This window comes from Dendropsophus ebraccatus, chromosome 8, assembly GCF_027789765.1.
Source record: "Dendropsophus ebraccatus isolate aDenEbr1 chromosome 8, aDenEbr1.pat, whole genome shotgun sequence".
Lineage (NCBI taxonomy): Eukaryota > Metazoa > Chordata > Amphibia > Anura > Hylidae > Dendropsophus > Dendropsophus ebraccatus.
Window position 1 is genome coordinate 37,866,612 of NC_091461.1, and position 27,775 is coordinate 37,894,386.

General features: G+C 44.4%; 1 protein-coding gene across 2 annotated transcripts in view; it reads right to left on the minus strand.

Moving 5' to 3' along the window:
- The window catches only part of BTRC (beta-transducin repeat containing E3 ubiquitin protein ligase), a 183,258-nt gene extending 155,896 nt beyond the window's left edge, over nt 1-27,362 (minus strand). For both annotated transcript variants that reach the window (XM_069980182.1, XM_069980183.1), the window contains exon 1: nt 27,224-27,362. In XM_069980182.1, the coding sequence (XP_069836283.1) occupies nt 27,224-27,241 (18 nt within the window). In that variant the 5' untranslated portion in view covers nt 27,242-27,362. The remainder of the gene's footprint in view (nt 1-27,223) is intronic.
- Between the last annotated feature and the right edge of the window lie 413 nt (nt 27,363-27,775).

The following is a 27,775-nucleotide window of genomic DNA, read 5'->3' on the forward strand; positions in this document are numbered from 1 at the left end:
TCTAGCTAGCCTACCCAAGAATGCACTCTTATAACACTGCTATTAGAGGTTGAAACTACAGTAAGTTTGGGTTCTTAAAACCCCAAATGCTTGGCATTTGACTCCTGGTAGCTGAAAAAGATGGACGCAGAGTTTCATACATCTCTAGTTACTATTGTGAGTAACCCCATCAGATCCTTCCATTTGCCTATTCTTAGTGCTTCCAAAACGTAAAAAGCCTAAGGGCAAATTCACACAGAGCAAAATCGGCATTTCAGCACTGAAAATTCTGCCCCTAAAATTCCGCTCTTCAGTTTACATCGCAAAATTTCCATGAGTAACAGTCTGCAGCGGATCCACTTTCCTCCAGAAGAACTGACATGTTCATTCTTCCCCTAGTGCAATAGTATGAAAATTAATGGGGATTTTATTTTCCAGTGTAGAATAGAAGCGGAATTTCCACGTGGAAGTGTAAAAAAAAAAAAAAAAAAAAAAAAAAATTAAAAAGACAACTTTGCAACACAGAGAGTATTCCCTGCAAATTCCATGAGAGGCAATTTTGGTTGGAACACTTTCCTTTCTGATTTCGCCCCTTCATGGTGCGTTTACACAGGCAGATTTATCTGACATATTTTGGAAGCCAAAGCCAGTAACAGACCATAAACAGGGAATGGGTCATATAGGAAAGACTGAGATTTCTTCTCTTTTCAAATCCATTCCTGGCTTTGGCTTCCAAAATCTGTCAGACAAATCTGCCTGTGTAAACGCACCATTAGCTTCGTGTGAACTGGCCCTAATATATCCCAATCCTTGACAGGTGCCAGTAGTTTTATTGTTATGGCTGATATGTAAATGCCTTGGGTACCTATGGCAAGTGACAATCTTACTGTTTGTCTGTAACCATCTTATGATTATAAAGACTACGCCAACCTGGCAGTGCCCAAAAAAGGAACCTGTTCTAATGAAGAATGCCAGTATGTAAATTGGCGGCTCCGTCTTAATGCAGAAGAAGCAGTAGCGGAGATGGTGGGTTTTACACAAGCTGTTCCAGATATGAATGTATTTTGGCAGCGTGCATTACAAACATCATTTGGGCTGTAATCTGCCTTTGTTTTCAGAATTCTCATTTGCTGGAGATGAACAACTTTTAGAAACCAAACTTGTTAGTATCAACCATATGTGCTGTACAGCAGATTATGAGATGAACCACAATAAGTCAATAGAAATCAGATTTTGTCTGTACTAATGGCTTCGGATTACAACTGCTATCGACATTACAGTAAAGTCCTCTTCAGAGACAGAAACGCAAGAGAAGATTTAGGACGTGGGTTGCCATAAAGCAGAGGTGCGCAAACTGTAGCGCGATAAATTTCATTATGTGACAATGTAACAAGTAACACAAAGCAAACAAAGGAAAAGGAGGAAAAATAAAAACATGGACAGGAAGGTGCCATACTAACAATTTACCAAAACCATACCACTAACCCTGTGGATATGTGATACCTGCAGACTGATGGGGTGTGGGACCTGCACTGATCACAAGAACAGCGGTCTCATGCATCTCACCCATCTGAATGGAGCAATGGTCGAGAGCAGAGGTAAGTAAAACTACAGTAACCTTGGACGAAACCCAGTCTAGCAGAATGGCATAGATTACCTGGCTAAATTAGTCCCAATTTCACAGCGATTCCGATGCCAAAAAAAGTCCAGAATAACCAAAGTCTCCTAGAGACTGTTTCCATCTTTTTAAGGCAAGCCAGACTAAATCAATCAATGGACAATCCATCGTGAGGTTACTAGTTTTAAGTGTCACTGTCGTTATAACTTTCCAAATCTAAATCAACAGTGTATGTGAAATGGAGCAAGTTTGAAATTTACATTCTTTTCTTTTTTTTTTTTTTGCTGTTATTATGCTGGAAAACAAAGCTGTACTTACCAAAAAATCCAGGTCCAGTCTCCTGAAGGCAGAAAAAAAAAAAAAAATAGACTAAACACAGGAATTCCGGCCAGTACAGAGTCACGGCTCAATGTGTCCATCAGTCACATGACTGCCTTGTCTCTGTGAGCGCTCAGATGGCCTGGGATACACAGGACTTCCTGTTTTCTGACTGTTTCTTGTTTTTTGGGGAAAACAGGAAGTGCCGTGTTTTTCATGATAACTAAAAAAAATAATAATAATGAATGTAAATTGCAAACTTGATTTATATCACATCTACAGTTGATTTAGATTTTTGAAGTTATAACGACAGTGACACTTTAACTAATGCTCACTGCCACTCCAATCAAAGACATATCCAAGTACAAGCTCTCTGGCAGTCACTTTGTTACCATATAGGATTCTATGTGGTACATGGTGGTACATGGTGGCCTAGTTTGGAACTTCATGTTTGCAGCATACGATGAGAGATTTCCCCGGCAAAATCGAAGAAAAGTCAAAAGCAGATCACAGTTGTACACCACTAGCAATGGGTCAATGCTGACAACTTTGCCTAAAACATCAGACCAAAATTCCATCAAAGTTGAATTCTTAATAACGATGGAAAAAAAATCTTAAGAACGTTCAGGTCTGTCCATTACCAGTGGCTGCAGACGTTAGATGCATCCCTAAGGTTGCATAGAAAACATGGACACAATCATAGGCCATGGGCTGTATCCAAGCTTTCAAGAACTTCAAAGGGCTGCATCCAACTTCTTTAGCCACCGGTAATCAATTGCCGCCCGCTTGGGCTTAAAAACACGCGCGTGTGCTCGAGATTCTATCATCTTTAATTCTTAATAATTAAAGATGAGTGAAATAAAAGGATAGGCTGTAGCCATATTTTCAAAGCAACCTTAGAGCTACACCCATTTTCTCCAGCCACCAGCAGTGAAATGCCAAGTGTTTTGCGAAATTACACTTACTATTGATTTGCTCTTCTCTATTAACAATCATTAGATGTGAAATCACATATGTCCTAGTCTCATAAGCATCCATGCTGTTAGTGTACTTTTGTACACTTTCTTCGATAAAGATAGTAGAACTGTCTAGAGTTGTTTTCTGTCTTTTACGCTATACTAGGCCATCGCACTCAAGTATTAAGTTTACGATGCTAGTCTTTGCAAGTGGATACAAAAAGGGTCCTTGAACAAGTTGATGCTAAAATATGAACCCGATTCCTCGTCCTGCATATTTCACACCACTAATCTCAGAACTTCTCCAACACTCTCTAAAGAAAGAGATTTTCAAACAAGATACTGACATGACATCCCATTTAAACCTCGCCAGTACAGTCTTTACCCCCCATCGTTCTCTATAACAATCATCACAAAACAAGATGCTCACATAGAAAAGTGGGTCCCAGAATTACATTTGGTCTTTTGTCTCTTGGTTCTCCAGCTTTAGCCATTATGACTGTTCCACATTTTTGTTTTATTTTTACTTCGAATATTCCACTATTTATTTGCTAAGTGAACAGTAGTTGATATTCGCCCTCAGATCCCTTATTAGGCGTATGCACGCTTGAAGCAATAAAAGGCCGCGTGGATGTCTCTCTGTTATGTAATGTGCGTGTTGGTTAATATGTTATGTAATATATCTTTCTTGTGCTGTAATCTTATAGAGTGCGGGGTACAAGGCTGGCCATATATAAATCAACACTCCCCGCTGGAATGTCTCCAGTCACCAGACTGGTAATGGAAAATCACCAACCTCTAAATGTATAAATTGATATGCAAACCGAAAAAAAAAAAAAAAAAACAACACAAGGAGAAGTAGTAAAACTGTCACTATTACCCTCAAGAAGAATATATTGACAGCTGAAAATCTCAGTCCTTAATGCAGCTGCGCTTGCCATTATCCCTCATCCTGCCTTATATCCAAGCTCACACACTCTATATCACAAATATAGAATATATAAGTGACTCCACTGAACGGGATACCAGGGCCAGCTGCCGGCAGCTATTTCTGTCAGTCCGACAACTCTTCCTTAGCCTCTTTCATCAGGTCCAAATGGTATAGTTCAGATTGCAGAGAGTCAGATTGGCCAAGAGTCTCCGCTTTCGCTCGTAATTTAAACATTGGAGGAATTTTATTCACGCCACGTACGAAACTTAACCGCGGTGGAGAACCATAAAAGGTTAATGACTAGATAGCTTAAAGCGTTCAAATGGACTTGTTCAATATTAACGTTGACTTGGAAGATCTGAAACTGAACACTTTGATTGGGAGCCAAACGGGAGGACAAAGAATGATCTTTGTTAAGTGACACCTGGAGAGAAGCCAAAGCAGAACGTAACTAAAGGAACGGCCAAATATCACAAGACATATCCAATCCTCTGTAGCTGTACTCCAAACAAGGACTCAGCAATGCTTATGCCATCTTGCCTCGGGTCAACCAAAAACTTTGTATTGCCAAGATAAGACTGTAGCAGATGGATTCCCCTTACATACTCATGCACTATATCCAAAAACTTTCCAACCACGGGGCTAACTAGAACCATAGCTACGGGGCTCTGAGATACGATTGGTTTGGTTGGTGTTCTTTCTATTACCTAGCACCATCTTTGTGCAGATCACCTGATATATGGCACTATTATTTACACCTTCCCTGAAGTTGTTTGCATCACCACAGTCCAGTTTACTGTTAGGACTAGCCACCATACAATTAGAGAGAAAGTCTGAACCTGCGGACAGTCTAATATGTGTGTAGGAACCTTTTATAGGCACCTTAAAGGGTTTTCGGGGCAAAACAGATTGATGATCTGTCCAGTGGATAGGTTGTAAATCACCGATTGCCCATGTACCCATTCCAGACACCCTTCTGATCAGTTGTTTGATATTCACACTACACTTGACTGTGTAGTGGTGGCGAAGCGTAGTTGCAGCTCAGATCCTATTCAAGTCAACGGCTGCTGAATTGTATTAATCGGTTCCGGCCACTACACAGTAAACTAGGCCAGGTGTTACCGACCCAGTGCACTGTGTAGTAAGGGTGCTCAACAGCTGATCAGTGTGGTTGCCAGAGCTCAGGACACGGACAATCATCAGTGATTGATGACCTATCCTGTGGATAGGAAACCAATCAGTTTTACTTAAAAAACTCCTTTCAGGGGTTATGGTTCCCTAAAAATTCTATCCACAAAGTCTCAGCAGCACAAGAATAAAATGTGGGTGCATGTCTCACCCAACCGGACCCAGGTTCGTATGGAATAAACGAAGGAGACAGCACTTCCAATGAAATTTCACTTTTTAATCACACCAGTGCAACGTTTCGGATCAATGTGTAGCCTTTCTGATTGAGAAAGGGTACACATTGAGCCGAAACGTTGCAGTGGTGTTTAAGAAGTAAAATTCCCCTGAAAGCGTGGCCTCCTTTGTTTATCCTGGTATTCCTAAAAATTTTAGTTACTGGGTTCTAACCAATTACTTTCCCTTTGACAGGAAATTTGTTGGCATGGCCAAATCAACCCTCATATAAAGGTCATGTCAAAGACCCTCATATACAAGGGCTGCCTTACATAGAAACTTTTACCCCAGCACTTAACATTCTGGATCAAAAGCACATTAGGTGACACCATGACAAATATGTAACATGCAATATTTAGACCAGTGTCGCTCAGTGATTAGTCACTTCCTTGTGTCAAGATCAAGACCAGGAGGTGCCAAGCATTAAGAACACTGACTGTCGGAAGAGCAGCAGTATGGGATCATTGTTAATGGCCAGCAGAAAGAAACACTTAATTTCTTTTCCCTATATTATGCATACTTACCATTACTATTTCTACAGTACCATCTGTTTCACTCCAGCACAGCTGCATTCATGCATTTCATTACTATAATTTGGTCATGTGATCACCAGCCTGACCCACAGAAAATTACAGCGTAAAATGTGTCAGATGAAGTAGTTAGTCCTGGATCAACAGAATTACTATAAACTACAGGATAACTCCAACGGATCCATCCTGGCAGCTCACAGACCCCTCCTCATCATGCTTTATGAGTATGCTGCTGCCAACACTATGGAATTAGGACATACTGTAGTTAAACACATGGCACAAAGGTGGTAAAAATACATAATGTTTACTGCAAATTGAAAAAATAACAGAAAAGCATGTGAAAAACGGGAGGAAAAACACATGTGAAAATACCATGAACTTAAAATTATTATAAAAAATACCTTGTCGTAGTTCAAATCCCTTTCCCATCATGACAACATTACTCGACAAAACTGCATAAAGTGTGAGCTGATACCAACCCTCTCTTGACAATATACCTGATAGCCTATGCATAGTATAAGGATGTCGCATCAAAATATATTAGTAGTAAACCCTAAAAGCAAATGTCTTCGATGAATTGCACCTAATGCAAAGGGTAAAATCTGCAGCAAGCCTATGGGTATATCTGTATTCTTTTTCATGGCCGAAACTCACCTTATATACCAATACATTTAATAAAGTGATATACTGGTTAGAGAACAGTTAACGTCAGGAACCATAAGAAGGGGTGATCCAATACCATCTTAGCTGAGTAGTAAGTAAACTAATGTGGAGGCACGCCACTAGCCGAGCCAGAGTATAATTACCATCGCTGCAACTGGACCCTTCTGCACTTCCAGCCACTTTGTTGCACATGTTGTGTAGTTTACGCACTAGGAACATGTGAGATGCTGTGAACAACCAAGCAGGGTCACCTAACACAGGGGTGGTGGCACTTATACGTCTTAACATCATGTCTGCTCAAATCCATAACAGGTGCACTCTCCAAGCATATGAGAGGGGACGCTGGCAGGTGACCAAAAGAGGGTAGCAAAACTAAGATTTAACAGGAACTTGGACAAAACGATCACTTCAGATTCCAACCACGGACTTTGCTCTATGAATGTCTTATCAAGGAAGTCACTTAGACCTGCTTATAAAAATATCACAACGACTACCGTCTGCTGGCACCGAAGAACACTAGTGCTAGAGCACAAAAAACTAAAGTATGTAAAGAGGTTTAACCCTTTGAGGACCAGGCCCAAAATGACCCAGTGGACCGCGCAAATTTTGATCTTAGTGTTTCCGTTTTTCCCTCCTCCCCTTCTAAGAGCTCTAGCACTTTCAGTTTTTTATCTACAAGGCCATGTAAGGGCTTATTTGTTACAGGAATAGTTGTACTTTGTAATGGTGTCATTCATTTTACCATAACATGTATGATGGAATCCCAAATATATTATTTATGAAGATATAAATTGGTGAAATCGCAAAAAAAGAATGCAATATGGTAACGTTTGGGGGGTTCCTGTGTCTACGTAATGCACTATATGGTAACAGCGACATGATACAATTATTCTATAGGTCAGTCCGAACACAACCATATGCAGGGTACACAGATTCTCTAATGTTATATATTTTTTTTAAATGAAATCCTTTTTTTTGGCAATTAATTATAAATAAAATGGGCCTATTGTGACGCTTATAACAGTTTTATTTTTTCACCTATGGGGCTGTATGGGGCGTCATTTTTTCCGCCATGATCTCTAGTTTTTATTAATACCATATTTGTGAAGATCGGACGTTTTGATCACTTTTTATTATTATTTTTTTTATATATAATGCAACATAAAATCGGTAATCCGAGCACTTTTTTCCCTCTTTTCGTCTACGCCGTTTACTGTTCGCAATGACGCTTGTTATATTTTAATAGATCGGAAAATTACGCACGCTACGGTATATGTTTATTTGTTTATTTATTTTTATATGTTTTATTTATATAATAGGAAAGGGGGGTGATTTCAACTTTTATTGGGGGAGGGGTTTTGGGGTAGTGTATTGGTGTTTTTAACTTTTTTTTTTTTTACACATTTGAAGTCCCTTTGGGGGACTTTTACATACACTACTTGGATTTCTACACTGATGAATGCTATGCCATAGGCACAGCATTGATCAGTGTTATCGGCGCTCTGCTCATTGAGCCTGCCTGTGCAGGCTCAGTGTAGCAGATCGCCAATCGGACCGCACGGAGGCAGGTGAGAGACCTCCGGCGGTCCGTCTTACCGATCGGGACCCCCGCAGTCACACTGCGGGGGTCCCGATCGGTAAGTGACAGGGGACTCCCCCTGTCACTTACACTTAAACGCCACGGTCGCGCCGCGATTGCGGCGTTTAAGGAGTTAATGACACGCGGCAGCGCGATCGCTGCAGCGTGTCATTACCGGTGAGGTCCCGGCTGCTGATTGCAGCCGGCCCCCACCTGCTATGAAGCGCGCTCCGCTCCGGAGCACGCTTCATAGCCGGAGAAACACCCAGGGCGTACAGTTACGCCCTAGGTCGTCTGGGGACAGACTTCCATGGCGTAACTATACGCCCTGGGTCGTCTAGGGGGTTAAAGAGGTTATCCAGCGCTACAAAAACATGGCAACTTTTCCCCCCTACTGTTTCCAGTTCAGGTGCGGTTTGCAAATTACTTCAATGGAACTGAGTTTCAAAACCCCACCCAATCTGGAGACAAGAGAGGGGAAAAGTGTTTTTGTAGAGCTGGACAACCCCTTTAACACTAACCGTGAAATGGACAGAACTGACTTAATGTGGCATGCAGCAATAACCTGGATAGAAAAATCTGCAATGGCGCCTCGGCCATTTATCGCCCCCCCCCCCCCCAAAAAAAAAAAAAAAAACTGCCATCAAGGGGATAGTGAAAATTAAAAATGAATCATAACAAAACCCTACTCTACAAACATACATGGGATCTGGACTGTTTGCAGTTCCTAACAGTCCAGATCCTCAATCCCTAACAAACATGCTTTCCATGCTCGGGATGCACTTTAACTTTGTATGCTTGTAATGTGTGGACACTTTTATATTATGTTACTTTCTACGCAATGTACTACTGCTGAAGAACATCTCTGTCACATAAAAACCATCTGCACACGTACCCAGTCTGCAAGACCGACCTGAGCCACCCATCTGCCATAACCCTTCTGCCCGCACATGGCAAGCGGAGAAAGCTCAACGTTCCTGGCAAACTAGAACTGACAAGCTCTTCGAATGCCACCGCCGAGGCCACAACTGTCATCAGTGATAGAACAACAAGTGATGGACAGTGCCCGCCACTATGTGATTAACTCTGACATGAAACAGGTTATTAGCATTACAGGGACAATACCACATAAGCCTGGAGTCTTCACATACCCTCACAGATCCACTAGGGCTTGTTATATATTTCTATTATTACCAGCACACGTAGCATCCAAAGGCTAACATAAACCCACCCTTCACATGGCAACCAAGTTGTGACAGCCATGGACGGCAGCCCAGGAATGGGAATGACTTGGAATATGGACCTACTTACACAGTGTACTAGGAAACATGCAAAGCCATGCCAGACATAGAGCTACATCTGCAGGTTACACTAACGTAGGCTTAAATATAGCAACACATGAACGACGGATAAAGTCCAGCAGACCACCATACATTCAGTTACAGTTAAGGAATAGTTGTGTTAGCCTGAAACACGTTAAAGTAACATATGGTCTATCACAGTGTTTCTTATTTCCAGTCCTTATGGCCCACCAACAGGTCATGTTTGAGGATTTCCCACACAAAGATCACCTGCGGTAATACCTGATGCACAGAGTATAATTATATCACCTGTGGAATACTAAGCAAATCCTTACAACATGACCTGTTGGTGGCCATGAGGACTGGAATAGAGAGGAACTGTTCTATTAAACCCAAAAGGCCCGCTGTGACTACACCACGGTATATGGACACACTATTATACTGATGGATACTTCAAAACACTGCCCAAATGCAGCATGAATGCTATTGTAATACCTGACAGATACATAGCAATCTTTGTAACCTTCTGTTCTCATCTTATATTTTAAGTATACAATGCAACAAAAACAAGGGAAGTGGAACATAAAGATATACTAAATTCCACAAATTTCACAAGTTATAAAGAAAACAACTAAGCACGCCTCGGATTTACAGAATAGATTTCCAGCTTCTTTGGCTCTTTAACCCCTTCACGTCAGCCATCTGTATATAGACGTTCCTTTTGCACATGCCCCGTGCAGTAGGAATGTACATATACGTTCCGGCTTTGACGGGGCTTTGTGATGAGAACGGGATCGCTGCAGGGACAGCGATCCCGCTCTTATCTGTGTACAGCACCGGAGATAATGAGGATCAGCTGCGATCCCGCAGCTGACCCTCATTAACCCCTTAGTGACCGCCAAAACGGCGGTCACTAATGGGCCGGTGCCACCGCTGTATTTCATCTCCCCCCACCGTGAATCCACGGTGGGGGGAGATGAAATATGTAAAAATCAGACCCCAGATCAGCCCCCTAGTGCCCCAGTCACTAACCCCCCCTCCCGCGGCGGCCATCGGATCCATGATGGCCGCCGCGATCACTGTGAACAGACTAATGTCTGTTCACAGTGATCAAAAAAGAAAAATGAATGAAAGCCCCATGCTCTCCGCCACCGGAGGTAGCGGAGAGCATGGGGCAGTCATCGGGACCCCCCCTGTGGGGTCCCGGTACAAGCGATCAGTGGTATATACTATATACCGCTGATCGCTTGTGCCATGTGCTGCCGGCACTTTTTATCCCCTGTCACCATGAATGATTGGTGACAGGGGATAAAAAGTGATGTCCCCCCACCCCCCAAGTCGCCCCCCACCCCCCCTGTCACCCCCGCTGTCACCCCCGTCCCCCAGTCACCCCCCCCCTTCCCCATATACTCACCTGCTCCTGGAGCTCCATCCTCCTCAGCGTCCTGGCTGGTTATGAAGTGCGCATGCGCTCCACAACCAGCCAAGCTCTGAAAATTTAAAGTGACAGAGACCAATTTGGTCTCTGTCACTGAACTATGATTACTGTGATAGAAAATATCACAGTAATCATAGTAATACAGTGAAAATGAATGTATAAAGTACAAAAAGTGACAAACATACAAAAAATAAAACACACACTTTTTATTATAGTAAAAATTGCAGTTTACTCCCAAATTACCCCTAACCCCCCCCCCCCCCAGATTACCCGTAGCCACCGCAGGTTGCCCGTAACCACCGCACGTTGCCCGTAACCACCCCAGGTTGTCCGTAATCACGTCAGATTGCACGTAACCCCCCAGATTACCCGTAACCACCGCACGTTGCCCATAACCACCGCACGTTGCCCGTAACCACCGCACGTTGCCAGTGACCCCCTCCAGATTGTCCGTAATCACCCCAGATTGCCTGTAACCACCCCAAATTACATGTAACCACCCCAGATTAGCTATAAGCACTTCACTCTATCCGTAACAATTCTAGATTGTCTGTAACCCCTCCAGGTTGCCCCTAACCACCGCAGGTTGGGCATAACCACCCCAGATTGCCCGTAATCATGCTAGATTACATGTAACCCCCCAGATTGCACGCAACCACCGCAGGTTGCCTCTGACCACCGCACGTCGCCTCTGTTTCAATAAATTTTTATTGAAGTATTTTTTCAAATTTTTAAACAGACACAAATATTGCATAAACTAGTAAAGTACAAGTACACTAGGCATATGGAAACATTGCAAGAGAATAAGCACGTATCAGTAGCTTAAAAAGTACGGCAACAGAGAAAAAGCAGGTATACAATGCAGGTTATAATTTAACTGCTATTATTCACGGGAGAAATTCTGTTATTACTGCCGGAAAGTCATGAGATGCACACGCATTGTTTAAAGTCAACAAATGAACAAACAGTCGTTAAACAGCAAAATATATAGCTTATGGAGCAGGAAAACAGACAAATGCATGAGCAAGTCAACACACACACAGAGGCTGCGTCAGCAGTCTAACATTTAACATAGAGAAGCTTGGAATTTGTAGCAGGTAAAAGCAGTAAATCCGCGTGTTCTATAGCTACATGAGCAGACACGCTATAGGGGGTAGAGGGGTATAGAGTTCGGCCTAGTAGGGACTAGTATAGTGATTAGGATAGTCCTGAGCTCACACCAAGGACCAAGCTTTCAGCAGTTGCAGTCCTTCTTCCGGGTTGTTGACAGAATGCCTGGTATTCCGATGCGTGATCAACAAGTTTGTTGAGTTGAACCATTTGTATGGAATGCACTTATCTCTAAGAGTCTTGGTTATATAGGCAAACGATTTGCGTTTCAAGAGGGTCTCCGGGGATAGGTCCGAAAATACCATAATGTTTTGATGCTCGTCCGAAATCTTTTTTCCCCTCCTCGTAGCTGCCAGAAATGCCGACTTAACATGTAGAAAGTGGACCCGGGCTATTATGTCTCGAGGTGCAGTAGGAGGAAGGTGTTGCGGTCTGGGGATTCTTCTTGCCCAATCGATAGTTAGTTCGCGAGTCGGACAGGTAGGTAGCACACATTTAAGAATTTTCTGTATGTAGGATGGAAGTTCCGTGGGGGTAACTGATTCCGGCACATTTCGGAGCTTTAGATTATTGCGCCTGCTAATATCATCCAGTGCTATTATCTTGTTTTTCAGTTGGGCAGATTCAGCCTCCAGTTTTTTGTAAGCGTCGGACAGGGGCATCTATCACCTCATCCAGCTTAGACTCCGCCAAGAGAGCCCTGTCCTCCATCGCTCTCACCGATGAAGAAAAGGATGCAAATATCCGGTCAATTCCAGTTAGGAGTGAGTCTCTCAAAGTGATAAACATGTCTTTGATAGGAGAGGAAATGAGCTGTGGGGTGCAAGACAGTAAAGAGTCAAGATCCCTATCAGAGTTTCTTTTTAAGTCAGCAAAAAGTGGAGAAAGTGAGGTATATGTGTCATCTGGTTTCAACATAGGAGACTGTGTGCCCAATAAGAATGCTGGAGTCATTGCTGGAGATAGAGGAGGATAAGAGCAGGGAATATTGTTGCTCAAAGTACTTGTGCAGCAGTTTCTGGGAAACTCCGGGGCCATAGGAGATAAATTAACAGTCCCTTTGTTATTCTGAGTGGTTGAAGATACTTGTGGCAAGAGATTAGGATCCCCTATCCAAGGCTGCATAGAATCATCGGATACAGAGACACATGCTTCAGCCGAAGGTGCTTCGTCTGTAAACAACTCGGGTAGACAGAGATCAGAGATTGAACGTGCGCCCATGTCAGCTGTCAAGGAGGAGGGAGGACAAACCGGGGAAATCGCTGTTGCAGGAGCAGGATCAAACTGCTGGGTACCTATGTCCGCTGGGTGAAGCCGTCTGGAGTTCGTGCCTGCTGTCTTATTCCTCCGGATCCTCCGCCTGGAAGCTTTGGAGGGCTGTTGGTTGTCCGCTCGGTCTAGATCGCTGAGGAGGAAGTCCAAGAGAGGATCGGCGCCATCTTGTGCTGCTGCGGCCGAGGGGAGAGAAGACTGTACCTTCCTCCGTGCAGCCGCCGAAGCCCGCTTTGAAGTTGTCCGCATGTCTGGGAGGATAATAAGTGTCCCAGTAGTCCCCCAAGGTGTAAAAGTATATGAATCCAGCTGTGAAGGCGCTTGAAAGTCGCTGTGAGAGCGGAGCTCAGAGAAACACGTCCAGACCCTTCAGATGCAGGCCACGCCCCCCCCCCCCGCACGTCGCCTCTGACCACCGCACGTCGCCTATGACCACCGCACCTTGCATCTGACCACCGCACCTTGCATCTGACCACCGCACCTTGCAGTGACCCCCTCCAGATTGCCCGTAACCACGCCAGATTACAGGTACCCACCTCAGATTACCTATTAGCACTTCAGTTTATCCGCAACCACCCCACGTTGCCCGCAACCACCCCACGTTGCCCGCAACCACCCCAGACTGCCCGCAACCACCCCAGACTGCCCGCAACCACCCCAGACTGCCCGCAACCACCCCAGACTGCCCGCAACCATCCCACATTACCTGTAATCTAATTTTTTTTATTGTATTTTAGTAACTGCGCTATTCTAATAACTGTTACTAGCTCCGGTTTTGCTCCAGCAAATTGGCGCTCCTTCCCTTCTGAGCCCTGCTGTGTGCCCATACAGTGGTTTATGCCCACATATGGGGTACCGTTGTACTCAGGAGAACCTGCGTTACAGATTTTGGGGTACTTTTTGTCTCCTGTTCCTTGTGAAATTTAGAAATTTCAAACTAAACCAACATATTATTGGAAAAATTCTAGTTTTTCATTTTTACTGGCCAATTTTGAATACTTTCCTCTAATACCTGTGGGGCCAAAATGCTCATCCTACCCCAAGATGAATTCTTTGAGGGGTGTACTTTCCGAAATGGAGTGACTTTTGGGGGGATTCTATTCTGTAGACATTACAGGGGCTCTGCAAACGCACCTGGTGCTCAGAAACTTCTTCAGAAAAATCTGCAGAGAAAATGCTAATTGACGCTCCTTCCCTTCTGAGCCCGGCTGTGTGCCCATACAGTGGTTTATGCCCACATATGGGGTACCGTTCTACTCAGAGGAGAACCTGCGTTACAGATTTTGGGGTGAATTTTCTCTCCTGTTCCTCGTGAAATTGAGAAATTTCAAACTAAAGGAACATATTATTGGAAAAATTCGAGTTTTTCATTTTTACTGTCTACTTTTGAATACTTTCCTCTTATACCGGTGGGGTCAAAATGCTCACCACACACCAAGATGAATTCTTTGAGGGGTGCACTTTCCAAAATGGGGTGACTTATGGCGAGATTTTACTCCGCTGGCACTACAGGGGCACTGCAAACCCACCTGGCGCTCAGAAACTTCTTCAGCAAAATCTGCATTGAAAAAGCTAATTGGCGCTTCTTTCCTTCTGAGCCCTGCTGTGTGCCCATACAGTGGTTTATACCGACATATGAGGTACCTTTTTACTCAGGAGAACCTGCGTTACAAATTTTGGGGTACTTTTTTTCTCTTGTTCCTCGTGAAATTGAAAAATTTCAAACTAAAGGAACATATTATTGGAAAAAATTTGAGTTTTTCATTTTTACTGTCTAATTTTGAATACTTTCCTCTAACACCTGGGGTCAAATTGCTCATCCTACCCCAAGATGAATTCTTTGAGGGGTGTACTTTCCAAAATGGGGTGACTTATGGGTTTTTTTCTCTCTGCTGACACTACAGGGGCTCTGCAAATGCACCTGGTGCTCGGAAACTTCTTCAGCAAAATCTGCAATGGAAAAGCTAATTGGCGCTCCTTCCCTTCTGAGCCCCGCTGTGTGCCCATGCAGTGGTTTACGCCCACATATGGGGTACCGTAGTACTCAAGAGAACATGTGTTACAAATTTTGGGGTGCTTTTTCTCTCATGTTCCTTTTGAAAATGAGAAACTTTAATCTAAATGTATATATTATTGGAAAATTTTAATTTTTCATTTTTTTACGGCCTAATGGTGAATACTTTCCTCCAGCCCCTGTAGGGTTAAAATGCTCATTATACCCCTAGATTAATTCGTTAAGGTGTCTAGTTTCCAAAATGGGGTCACTTATGGGGGTTTCCAGTATACAAACCTCCTAAATCAACTTAAAATAAGAACTGGTCCCTAAAAAAAATCAGTTTTGGAAACTTTCACGAAAATGTGGTAATTTGCTGATACATTTCTAACCCCCGTAACACCCTAAAAAAGTAAAATATGTTTATGAAATGAAGCCAGAATAAAGAGGACATATTGGTAATGTGACTTAGTAACTAATTTATGTAATACAACTTTCTTTTTTTTAGAAGCAGAGAATTTCAAAGTTCATAAAATGCTAATTTTTTTAATTTTTCATGATATTTTGATGTTTTTCACAAAAAACACACAAAGTAGTGACCAAATTTTGCCACTAATATAAAGTGCCATATGTGACGAAAAAACAATCTCAGAATCGCTAGCATACGTTAAAGCATCACTGAGCTATAAGCGCATAAAGTGAGACAGGTCAGATTTTGAAAAATGAGCCTGGTCTTTTAGGTGCAAATTGGCTTGGTCTTGAAGGGGTTAAAGAGGATGTACCATCAGGTACATCCTCTTTAATGTGACCCACGGAATCGAACGGCGCTGTCACGCGGAAGCCGGTGCCGCGGTCCGTTTTTTTGGAACTGCGGCCCGGTTCCCGCGTACTGCGCCGTTCTATCCACGGGTCCCGGACCGGCCTGCCCCCAGTGGGAGGGAATCCCCTCTATGACATGGCTCCATTGATTCTAAAGGAGCTGAATCATAGAGGGGAGGGAATTCCCTCCCAGTGAGGCGGCCCAGCCCGCCTCCTGTGCTTCAGCACTGGCCCAGGACCCGTGGATAAAACGGACCGCGGCACCGGCTTCCCCGATCATGGTACATCCTCTTTAAATATTCACCCACTAATATCACACATCTTAAAGAGACTCTGTACCCACATTCTGTACCCCCCCCCCCCCCAAACCGCTTGAATCGTCAGATAGCTGCTTTTAATCCAAGATCTGTCCTGTGGTCCGTTCGGCAGGGGATGAAGTTATTGTCCTGAAAAACAACTTTTAAACTTACAGCCCCGTGCCAAATTGGTGTGGCCTAGAGTGTCTGTGCATTAGGCTGGGACAACCTCTTCAACCCTCCTCCCCACCCTCCTCATCATTCGTAAGGCCCCAGGCAGGTATTCTTCTATTCCTCACTTGTCTGAACACTAACGATTCAGCCCATGTGCCGTGCTCACACAGCTGATGAATAGTAGAAAATCTGCCTGGAGCATTCCTAATGATGAGGAGGGTGGGGAGGAGGGACGGAGGGGTGGTGCAAGGTTAGGGCACAGATACTCTAGGCCATGCCAGTTTTACACAGGGTTGCAAGTTTAAAAGTTGTTTTTCAGGACAATAACTACATCACCTGCTGAACGAACCCCAGGACAGATCTTGGATTAACCCCTTAACGACAAAGGGCGTATATTTACACCTTGTTGTCGGTAAGGGCGTTCACAACGGGGCCGCGCGGCGGGTGCCGCATGTAGCCTAGGACTGCAGCTATTAGCGGGCACGGTGAGATCGCCGTGCCCGCTAATCAGATGCAGCTGTCAAAGTTGACAGCTGCATCCGATTACCGTATGTGGCCGTTCCCATGTGTCTAGTGGCGGAGATCGCCCCCCCTGGACGTTGTCCCGGAGGAGCGATCTCAGTGTCTGGTGCCGGCCGGGGTCTCCGCCAAAATGGCACTGATCTCGGCTCGCCACTCGTTTGTTTTCGGCTGCAGCAGCCGAAAGTGAAGGAGTGCCAATCTCATTGATCTATGCTGCATATCTATACAGCATAGATCTCAATGGGAGATCAGTGTACCTATACTAGAAGTCCCCCAGGGGGGCTTCTAGTATAAGTGTAAAAGTAAAAAAAAAAAAAAAAAAAAAAAATGTTTTCAATCAAAAGCCCCCTCCCCTAATAAAAGTCTGAATCACCCCTCTTTTCCCATGTAATAAACGTAAACAAATAAATAAACATGTTTGGTATCGCTGCGTGCGTAATCGCCCGAACTATTAATTTGTCACATTCCTGTTCTCGCACGTAAACGGTTGCATCAAATCGCATCAAATCCAGAAAAATTGTAATAAGAAGCGATCAAAAAGTCGCACATGTGCAATCAAGGTACCGATGGAAAGAACACATCATGGCGCAAAAAATTACACCTCATACAGCCCCATAGACCAAAGGATAAAAGCGCTATAAGCCCGGGAATAGAGAGATTTTAAGGAACATATATTTGTTAACAATGGTTTGAATTTTTTACAGGCCATCAGATAATATAAAAGTTATAAATGTTACATATTTTAATCGTAACAACTTGAGGAACATATATAACAAGTCAGTTTTACCCCAGGGCAAATGGCGTAAAAACAAATACCCCCCAAATAAACAAAATGCGTTTGTTTTTTTTCAATTTCACCATACGTTTATTTTTGTCTGGTTTTCCAGTGTGAACTTTATTCAGCCAGTCATTGTGAAGTACAAATAGTGGCGCAAAAAATAAGGGCTCATGTGGTTTTCTAGGTGGAAAAATGCAAATTGGCTCTGTCCTTAAGAGGTTAAAAGCAGCTATCCGAAGGTACATGTGGTTTGGGGGGGGGGGGGGGGGGGGACAGATTGTGGGTACAGAGTCACTTTAAATGTTTCCCCACTAAGCACATCAGGTAAGATCAGATGTGCACCACATATATAATGCAATGGAGTACAAATGTGCTGATATACAGGTAGAGTAACTTACATCATAAGGATCTTATACCCCCTCAAACTGATCAATTCCTGGTTGTCTCTTTGAACTATGGCCATACTACTTATACACTTTCACACAATCCTCCTGCTTGCATGCGCAGTGAAGACCAACTGCCTGTACGTCTGGGAACTAGCAGGAGACTGCAGCTGAACTGAGTATGTGTGACCACCTTAGTGGATGCCCTGAAGCTGTCAGCGCTTGTTTGCTCCTCTTCCCCACTTGCTGCCACCACGACTACACGCGGCGGCAGCGAGCGGGTGAGTGAGCGAGGGGCCGCAGGGGGGCTGCCCGGGTGATCGCTAGATCGTCCGGGCAGCCCATAGAGGATAGTGGTGGTCTGCTGCCGCCACTCCTATTCCACGGGGCGGCGGCAGCAGATCGCTGCTATCACAGTCGCTTTTTTTTCAACATGGTTGAAAGACAAACAACTGCAACGATCAGCCAACATGAACGATGAGGGCTGATCGTTGCCTTCTATTCCACGGGATGATTATTGGCCGAATACGCCCGATAACCATTCTGTGGAATAGGGCCTTTAGACAGTAGTGAACAATTGGACTGAGCAGGCTTTTACTTACCCCCCAGATGAGTTCCCTCAGCTGTGGGGGTGGGATCATTCAGTGGGGGCACCGGAGACCCATAGTAGGACACTGGATGAGTGCAGAGAAGTAAGCATAGGCCTTTTATTATTTTATATATACCTGCAACCATCTATATGTAGTTTCCCTAGCTCGATAACCTCTTCAATGTTACAAAATGCATTAGTTTAGACGAATATGTCTTAGTGGGAAACCCCTTTAAGACCTGCACATTATGAAACTGCTCGTGTAAACAGTGGTAAAGAAAAAGTCAGCCTGTGGCTCCAGACTACAATCCCCACCATGTCTGGCTTTGGCTGTCCAGGCATACTACGGCATCTAACGGAGCATAAAACTGAAAGAACTTCTACATGAAATCAACCACATTAGGGGCTGTACGGCAGTCCTAGATGTATATTAGGGTATGTTCACCCTATAGAAAGCTTCCACAGATAATTCACTGAGAAATCTGCTAAAAAAAAAAAAATTTAATGCTCCGAGCAGGATTTTGGTGCGAGCGATTTCTGCTGCATCCGTGTGATGCCCCAGTCATAGGCCAACAAAAGGGGGGGGGGGGGGGGGGAATCACATAAAAATCATGTAAAATTCTTTACATTAAGTCATGAAACAAACATAAATGTGGACACACTGTGGTTTAGTGAGAACGTGCTCTACTAACGCCTGGCTCATTCATTCTCAAGAATGCTGTAACCCAATTCCCTGGTTAAAGGAAATGGGGTGCAGCTGTCTTCCCTAAAAATCAAATTCCAATGAGAAATGGATTAGACAATGCAGCGTGCCCCCACAGTCCCCCATTCAGGGTCTGGCGACAGTTGTCTTACCACATGCAAAAAAACAAAAGACACACGCCTGTTATCACCTATAAAGAGGAGCTACGCCCCCCATAAAATAGTCATGCCGCCAGGGTGCTTCTCTCCATGTGCTACACAGAGGTATTTTGCAAGATAATAAAAGATCAGACCTCATACGAAATTTTTGCTTATATTCCTTAGTGCGAACATAACCCTACAGTGCATCCTCACAGTTGGAGAAGCCATGTTCACAGATGTGTTACAGATGTTCACAGATGTGGTGGTACTGTAGCATCTTCACAGAAATGATGCAGTAACAAAATTAAACTGCAACGTGTGACCACAGCTCAACGGACCGACAATTTATCGACAAGTTTTTGTCGGTCAGCCACTTGGGTGGACGCAGCCTTATCAGAACATTATCTACTTGGTCTTTATATTAATATTACACCACATCGAGAGTCACCTATTCTGAAGGACCCAGCACATCCACATCACAGGGACAAGCCTCTAACATAAAAGAGAACTGTGTAAAGCTTCATTTGTCCTCTGGTGGCGCTGTATGTTTGCACAGCAGCAGGATGCCTGTGAGGACTTCATTTGAGGAGGCCCTTATTATTCCTCTATGTAACACGTGAATTTTAAAGGAGAAGTCCGTGTCCTGCCTCGTGGTGGACACTTTAATAATACGTCTGCTGCTGAGAAACAGTGCCCACTGCTGGTGTGATGATCTGGGAGCCATCACATATGACAGCTGGTCACTTCTGGAAGTGATACCAGGGACCCTAAAAACTCAGCGATATGAGCAGGACATCCCACGGCCACAAGACAACGCTCACCCAACACACAGCAAGGCTTCACCAGGAATGTCTCTACCAGACTGCACCACTTCCTTGGCCGGCACATTTACCAGCTTCTATAATGTACAACTAGGATCTACAGGCCCAGCTTCTATGTGCATATATGCCATAGGATGCCAGGTATACAGAACCTGTATACCTCTATGCCCAACTGTATCTCATCTTGTATCTAAGCTAGAAGCAGCCAAAAAGATACTACAACCTCCTTTCCATTGAATACTTTTCCCAATAATCGTAACTCTCTGATACTGTCATCACTAACATATATCATCATTACATTTGGCTTCATTCGATTCCAATATCTGCTTTTTGACTCAATGAGTGTATGTACCCTGTGTACAATGATATCAGAAACGTTTAGGAAGGCATACACAACCCCAGTCTGTTTGTAGTGATGGGACATCCATAGCAGTGCCTACAACGGAGCAGGGAGTATTGCCTAAACCCCTGTAATGCAGCCTATACATTGTATATAGTGGCAGACAGGCTTCTTGTATAAATGAGGTCAGGCCCGCTGAATGGCTGTTGCTGGGTCAGAATAGAATATATTTCATCCACACGCTGCTCATTCACAATTAATAGCTCAGACTTGGCAGCACTAACACTTTCTATGTAAAGCACATAATAACTCCGGTCCAGCTCCTGCCCGCTGCCAGGCCATCTCCTGCGCTTAGCACATCCATTAATACTGCATCAGATGGGCTCAAAAGTAGCAGCGCCTCTAAAACACTGCAATAAAGTGGTAGGGCCGTGTATACACACACACAGACTTTTGTCTTTTATAAAGGGAAGGTCCCAGCTACACAGACAAAACACACAGCAATCAGTCATAGGGCCCTATTACACAGACAGATTATTTGCTAAAGATTTGAAGTCAAAGCCAGAAACGGACTATAAACAGAGATCAGGTCATAAAGGAAAGCCTTAGAGTTCTCATCTTTTTAAATCCATTCCTGGCTTTGGCTTTAAATCTTTCACAGATAATCTTTCTGGGTAAATGGACCCTTAGGGCCCTACTACACAGAGCGATAATTAGCTGAATCTGCCCATTTCGGACAATTATTGCTCCGTGTAATGGTGCGTTTACACGGAGTAATAAATGTGCCCGATTAACCCAATTCGAATGATTAACGATTTCAAAGTAACAATGTGTTTTTAATAACAATCAGCATTTAGACTGAACTATACAGTATATCATATGGAAAAATCGTTATTGCGATCGCTTAAGCCAATCTCACAGATAGGGTGAATCGGTGAAAGACTGTTTACACAAAGCGATCTGCTAATTTTTAGCCAAACCACGATTTGAGAACATGTTGAAAGATCAAAATGAAAAAAATCTAATTTCGCTGTGTTTACACGAGCCAATTATTGTTCCAATGCGATCGTTAACACGAAAATTCGAATGATAATCGTTCCACGTAAACGCATCATTAGGGTCTATTTACACAAAAAGCTTTCCTTTATGACCTGTTGCCTGTTTATAGTCCGTTTCTGGCTTTGGCAGATAATCTTTCTGTGTAAATGGACCCTTATGCTAAGTTTACACGAGGCGATTATTGATTGTACGATTAACGATTTCGAAGTAACGATTTTTTTTTTATAACGATCAGCGTTTAGATGGAATGATATATCGTACAGAAAATTCGTTTTGCGATCGCTTAAGCCTATCTCACACATAGGTAAAATCAGTGAACGACTGTTTACACGGAACGATCGGCGAATTTTTTGCGAACTACGATTTAGGAACATGTTAAAACGATTTTTCGATCGTTCGCAGCGTTTACACGTACGATTATAGTTCGAATTCGATCGTTATCGCGAAAATTCGCCCGATAACCGCTCCGTGTAAACGTAGCATAATGGTGCGTTTACATGGAACAATTATCTGACAGATGGAGGAACAGGGACTAGTAAGTATACATGTACTGGTAAGTTCCCGCACCTCCTTTCCTGCCTTGCTTTTCTATTTTCATGAGACTCCTCTTTTAATTGAACACCTGAATTAGGGACAAGAATGGTGCTGTTTCTGGAGCAAAGTGGCAAAAAAAATTTTATTCTGGGGATTACCCCTTTAAGGGTATAAACCCACACACCGTATATGCAGCAGATATGCAACAAATACGCAGCAGATTTGTTGGTACAGATTTCATGCTGTGTTCAGTTATTTAGATCTAATCTACTGCGAGTTTGCTGCGAGTTTGCTGCGTATCGCAGCAGTAAATACGCTGCATATACGGTGTGTGGGTTTATACCCTAAAGGTGCTGTCTACAGCAGTGCTTCTCAAACTATTTCTACTGGAGCCTTACCCAACAGACCAAGGCAATGCCTGGGCCTCACTAGACTGACTAAGAGGGTGCCTGGGCCTCACTATCTGTGGTGAAAGTCCATTTAAAAGCTGGAAATAATGCTAGGGCTACCTTGCACTCATCTCCCAAGCTCTATATACTAATAAAGCAATATAAAATCAATTAATAATGTTGCTAAAATGGAGATTTAAGAGGACTGTGCAGACCATAGTTAGTTTTGTAAAAAACGGGCTCCTTAGCTGGGCCTCACCAACAACTAGGGGGCTCCCATGAGCACTGGGATGTGGGTCCAGAGCTCTTTTATCCAAGCTTGTTTGCTCCTCATTCCCCGCCCGCTACTGGTGCTATTACATGCATCGGAAGCGAGTGGGTGAGTGTAAAGGGGGGCTGCCCGGGTGATCACTAGATCATCCGGGCAGCCCATAGCAAATAGCAGCAGTCTGCTGTGGCCGCTCCTGTTCCACAGGGAGATGGCAGCAGATCGCTGCTATCTAAGTCCTTTCAACCTGACAAACATCTGCAACAATCAGCCGACATTGTTCATGTCGGCTGATAGCTGTCTTCTATTACACAAGATGATTACTGGCCGATATCGGCCAGACACGGATGATAATCGTTTTGTGTAATAGTGCCTTTAATGTGAACATGGCCTTATCTTACAATGTCTGTCAAGATTCTTGTGCAGGGAAGTGATAAGTGTAGATTAATGTGCAGCGCTTCCGGTTTGCGGCGTACATTTTCCATACAATGTTTTTTAATTAAATCTTAGCGCTATAGCGGCAGAGAAGAAGATTGTGGAAGACACAAAGACTGACGGTTAAATGATAATAAACTAAGACAATAAAAAGACATGTAAGAAGTGATTACCGCTGCCGCTCTAAAGGAAAGAATGAATGGGAAACCGTAGCAATGGTGTAACCTTCCTATTTGTATGAGAACATATACAGTAGGTGGTCAGGACACAGGCACGTACAGACAAGGCTATAGCCAAAACCAGGACTGAATCCTCTATGTGGGTCAGTATCCTATTTTCACAGGTCCGAGATTAGAAGATGTTAGTCAGAAGAGGAACGGCCATATATATGATGCCCTAAAATTACCAAGGCCTAATGTCTCTCTATATTACACTTGTAAAGTGAAGTAGTAGTGGGTGCCACTATGCCAGTCCCACGTTGTACAACTTTTCCTGCATGGAACAGGCTGCGCGAGCCCTCCCATAGACAGCCTGTATAACACGGAGGCTGTCGGATTCCGCGGCGGAGAGTTCCTTCGCGGATTTCCACCTCTTTTATTCCATGTAAACTGGCCCTAACACGGTGTGATATTATAGTACAATACCCTACTGTTCCATCTGGTGTTAGAGAATTTATTTTCAATGTTGTTATAATGGCCAACGCCTGAACTCCAACACTGACACTATGTGAGCCACTACAGTGCGCTTGCGCGAACTTGTCTCTCCTTACTATGGCCAGAACACCGGGCGAGTCCCAGTGCGCATATACGAATCCTTCTTACAATCCCGCTGTCATGCTTCCATTGCGCCTGCGCGAAACTACCAATACAGTGCGCCTGCGCGGACATTTCCCTACTCTAATCCACGGACACCAGGCAAATCCTACTGCGCCTGCGCGAAATCTGTATTTCGGCATCAGCGTTTGGCTTCTTCAAAACCCCTGACTACGCAAGCGCAGCGCATGCGCATCATCCACGCCAACACAGTATCATTTAGTAAGTCAGTCCTTATTCATTCTTCCTCTTATTTTCCTCACAGTCATTTTAAAGTGTTTATAGTATTTGCCATTATGAGTTTTATATATTTTGTGTTTGTTTGTATTTTTTTATTACATGGGCCGGAACTGAAGAGTAACCCCGCCCCAAACTACACCTGGGCGCGCTCTGCTCTTTATCCTATGCCCATATATACTCCTGCATTGTATGTACATATATGCATTGAAAAATCTGGCTTGACAAAGAGGCATTATAGCCTTGAAACGCGTTGCCACTCCATGCAATAAAATATACCTAACGGTATACATTTGCCGCTGAGACTTATTTGCGCCATTTAGCTCCACGGCTAAGTGAACTCCCATTTTGGGTTACACTTATCCTCCTGCACCACTGATCCAGAACTTTGACGTCCTCCGACTGGTAGCCACCCGTCCTGGCGTTCCGGAGCGGCTGCATGAAGTCTTTTGTTTCCTGAGGCTACTGTAGGTGTTGTGCCCTTAGTACAACACCACCAGGTGAGTGCAATCCGCACCATAACTGCACCAAATTTTATTATACTGATTCACCCAGGGAGCGCCTATTTGTGTTTTCAGCTTTCCCTTGCCCACTATGTGAGCTGTACATCGTAGGTAATATATGGAAACACAAGGACAATGTTAGTGGGTGCACCGGTATATATAAAAACCGCTGTAAGCCACAGTCACACAGACAAAAATTGGTGTTCTCTTTCACCTTAAACCATGGTGTTTTATAATTGACAACGTTTTTGTTGACACTGGAACATGAGCCAAAAAAGAAAAAACACCAAAAGACTCCATAATAAAACATCCTGAAACTGAAGAGGTGTTACAGCTGTGTTTCTATTATGCAGATTGTATACCCTTGGGGGGGGGGATATATTAAAGAGGTATTGCAGAAAAAATTAACTTTTCCCCTATGCACAGGATAGAAAAAAAAGTAGATCATGGGGGGGGCTCTGTACCCCCTGCTGATCTCTGTATCGGTCCCTTGGCTTCTGTATTATGAGTAGGGCCGCATAGAGACACATCACCCGTGGCTCTATTTATTCCTATGGAGCCACCAGAAAGAGCAGAGCACAGCACTCTTCTGGCGCACTCGGCTCTTTCCATCGCTCCAGAGGAATGAACAGAGCCACAGGTCATGTGCCGCATCTACAGTTCTATCCATAACACAGAAGGCGGGGCCCGATATGGTGATCAGCAAGGGGTACAGAAGTGGGACCCCCGCAATCTCCTACTTTTCCCCTATCCCGATACGGTGATCGGCAGGGGGTACAGAAGTGGGACCCCCGCAATCTCCTACTTTTCCCCTATCCCGATACGGTGATCGGCGGGGGGTACAGAAGTGGGACCCCCGCAATCTCCTACTTTTCCCCTATCCCGATACGGTGATCGGCGGGGGGTACAGAAGTGGGACCCCCGCAATCTCCTACTTTTCCCCTATCCCGATACGGTGATCGGCGGGGGGTACAGAAGTGGGACCCCCGCAATCTCCTACTTTTCCCCTATCCCGATACGGTGATCGGCGGGGGGTACAGAAATGGGACCCCCGCAATCTCCTACTTTTCCCTTATCCCGATACGGTGATCGGCGGGGGGTACAGAAGTAGGACCCCCGCAATCTCCTACTTTTCCCCTATCCCGATACGGTGATCGGCGGGGGGTACAGAAATGGGACCCCCGCAATCTCCTACTTTTCCCTTATCCCGATACTGTGATCGGCGGGGGGTACAGAAGTGGGACCCCCGCAATCTCCTCCTTTTCCCCTATCCCGATATGGGGATGGGGGGGGGGGGGGGTACAGAGGTTAGACCCCCGTGATCTCCTACTTTTTGCCTATCCTGTGTATAGGGGAAAAGTTCATTTTCCTGAAATACCCCTTTAATGCTTTCACCAGAAAACAGATGTAAAAAATAAACAGCTAATTTTTGCACAATGATTGTAATTTTTTTTAACGTAAGACGTCGGGAAAGTAACACATTTATTAGCAGGTTAGCAGCTGCTCAAAAACATTTTATACACCAAGACCTACCCAAACACCATTACTACATCCCCCCTTGGTTTCTAACAGTGTGAACATGCTCTAATAGCCAAACAGTCTTTGTTGCCCTCAGCAACTAAACACAGTGCAGCTTCCACTATAGGAAATGAAACGTTGTCGTCAGTGGTTGCTATGGGCAACAGTTCTTCGCTTAGAGAATCTGTCGCCCATAGCAACCAGTTAGCTCTCCTGAGAAGTGAAAGCTGCACTGCGGTTGCTATGGGCGGCGATTTCGTCTGTTGTTCATAGTGATCAATAACAGCACAGCTTTCAGTTTTTATAGAGTTCATGAGACCTGGATGCCGCACTGTGATTGGTTGCTAGAGGCAACAGCTTTTTGAGCTGTTTTGCCCATAGCAACCAATCACAGCACAGCTCTCATTTTAAACCCTGCTCTTGAAAAGTGAAAGCTGCACCATGATGGGTTGCTATGGGCAACCAAGGCAGTGTGATAAATGTGATAGCACAGTATGCAGGGGGTGTAATGGCTGCTACTGACTAGCAGCCTATAACACACTGTGTATGCACAGGAGTACCAGTGAGGTAGTATACAGCCATAGCCCACACAATAGAGCTATGTCCTAGTGAATGAGCCGGGATCCACATCCCTCCATCCCCTCAGCGCCCATTGGAGCTGCACTATAAGCTGCAGACGTGATATACAACAATAAGAGGCAGCCTGATGACAGAGGGTGATGTTCCCGGGCCGGGGGCACACCGCGCCGCCACCCCCCCAGCCCGGCCTCAGCAATGACATCATACCACAACACCATGACGTGAACACAATTACCTTTTTATAAGATGCCATCACCCCCAGTACACCCTGCTCAGAGAGGTACTTCCTCGTCCGATGACATCATGGTCACATGGTACAACTAGCTGAGACGGCTACGGAAGCCCCAGCGGGTCGCGTCTGGAGCGGTTTTGCGGCTGGCGTGTGACGTCACATTAGGGGGCGGGGCCTCCCGGGTTGTTGTGCTGAATGGTGGAGTACAGATACAGGGAGAAGAAGCAGCTGTATGACTACATGTGTGAAGGGGAGAAGCTTTTACATGGGACTGTATGTTGGAGGGGTGATCTAATTTATGTAGGTCTATGTTTTAGGAGTGATGTTGTTACTTACATGGGACTGTATGTTGGAGGGGGGATGCTATTTACATGGGACTGTATGTTGGAGGAGTGATGTTACTTACATGGGACTGTATGTTGGAGGGGGGATGCTATTTACATGGGATTGTATGTTGGAGGAGTGATGTCACATAGGACTGTATGTTGGAGGGGTGATGTTACGTACATGGGACTGTAGGAGGAGTGATGTAATTTACATGGGACTGTACGTTGG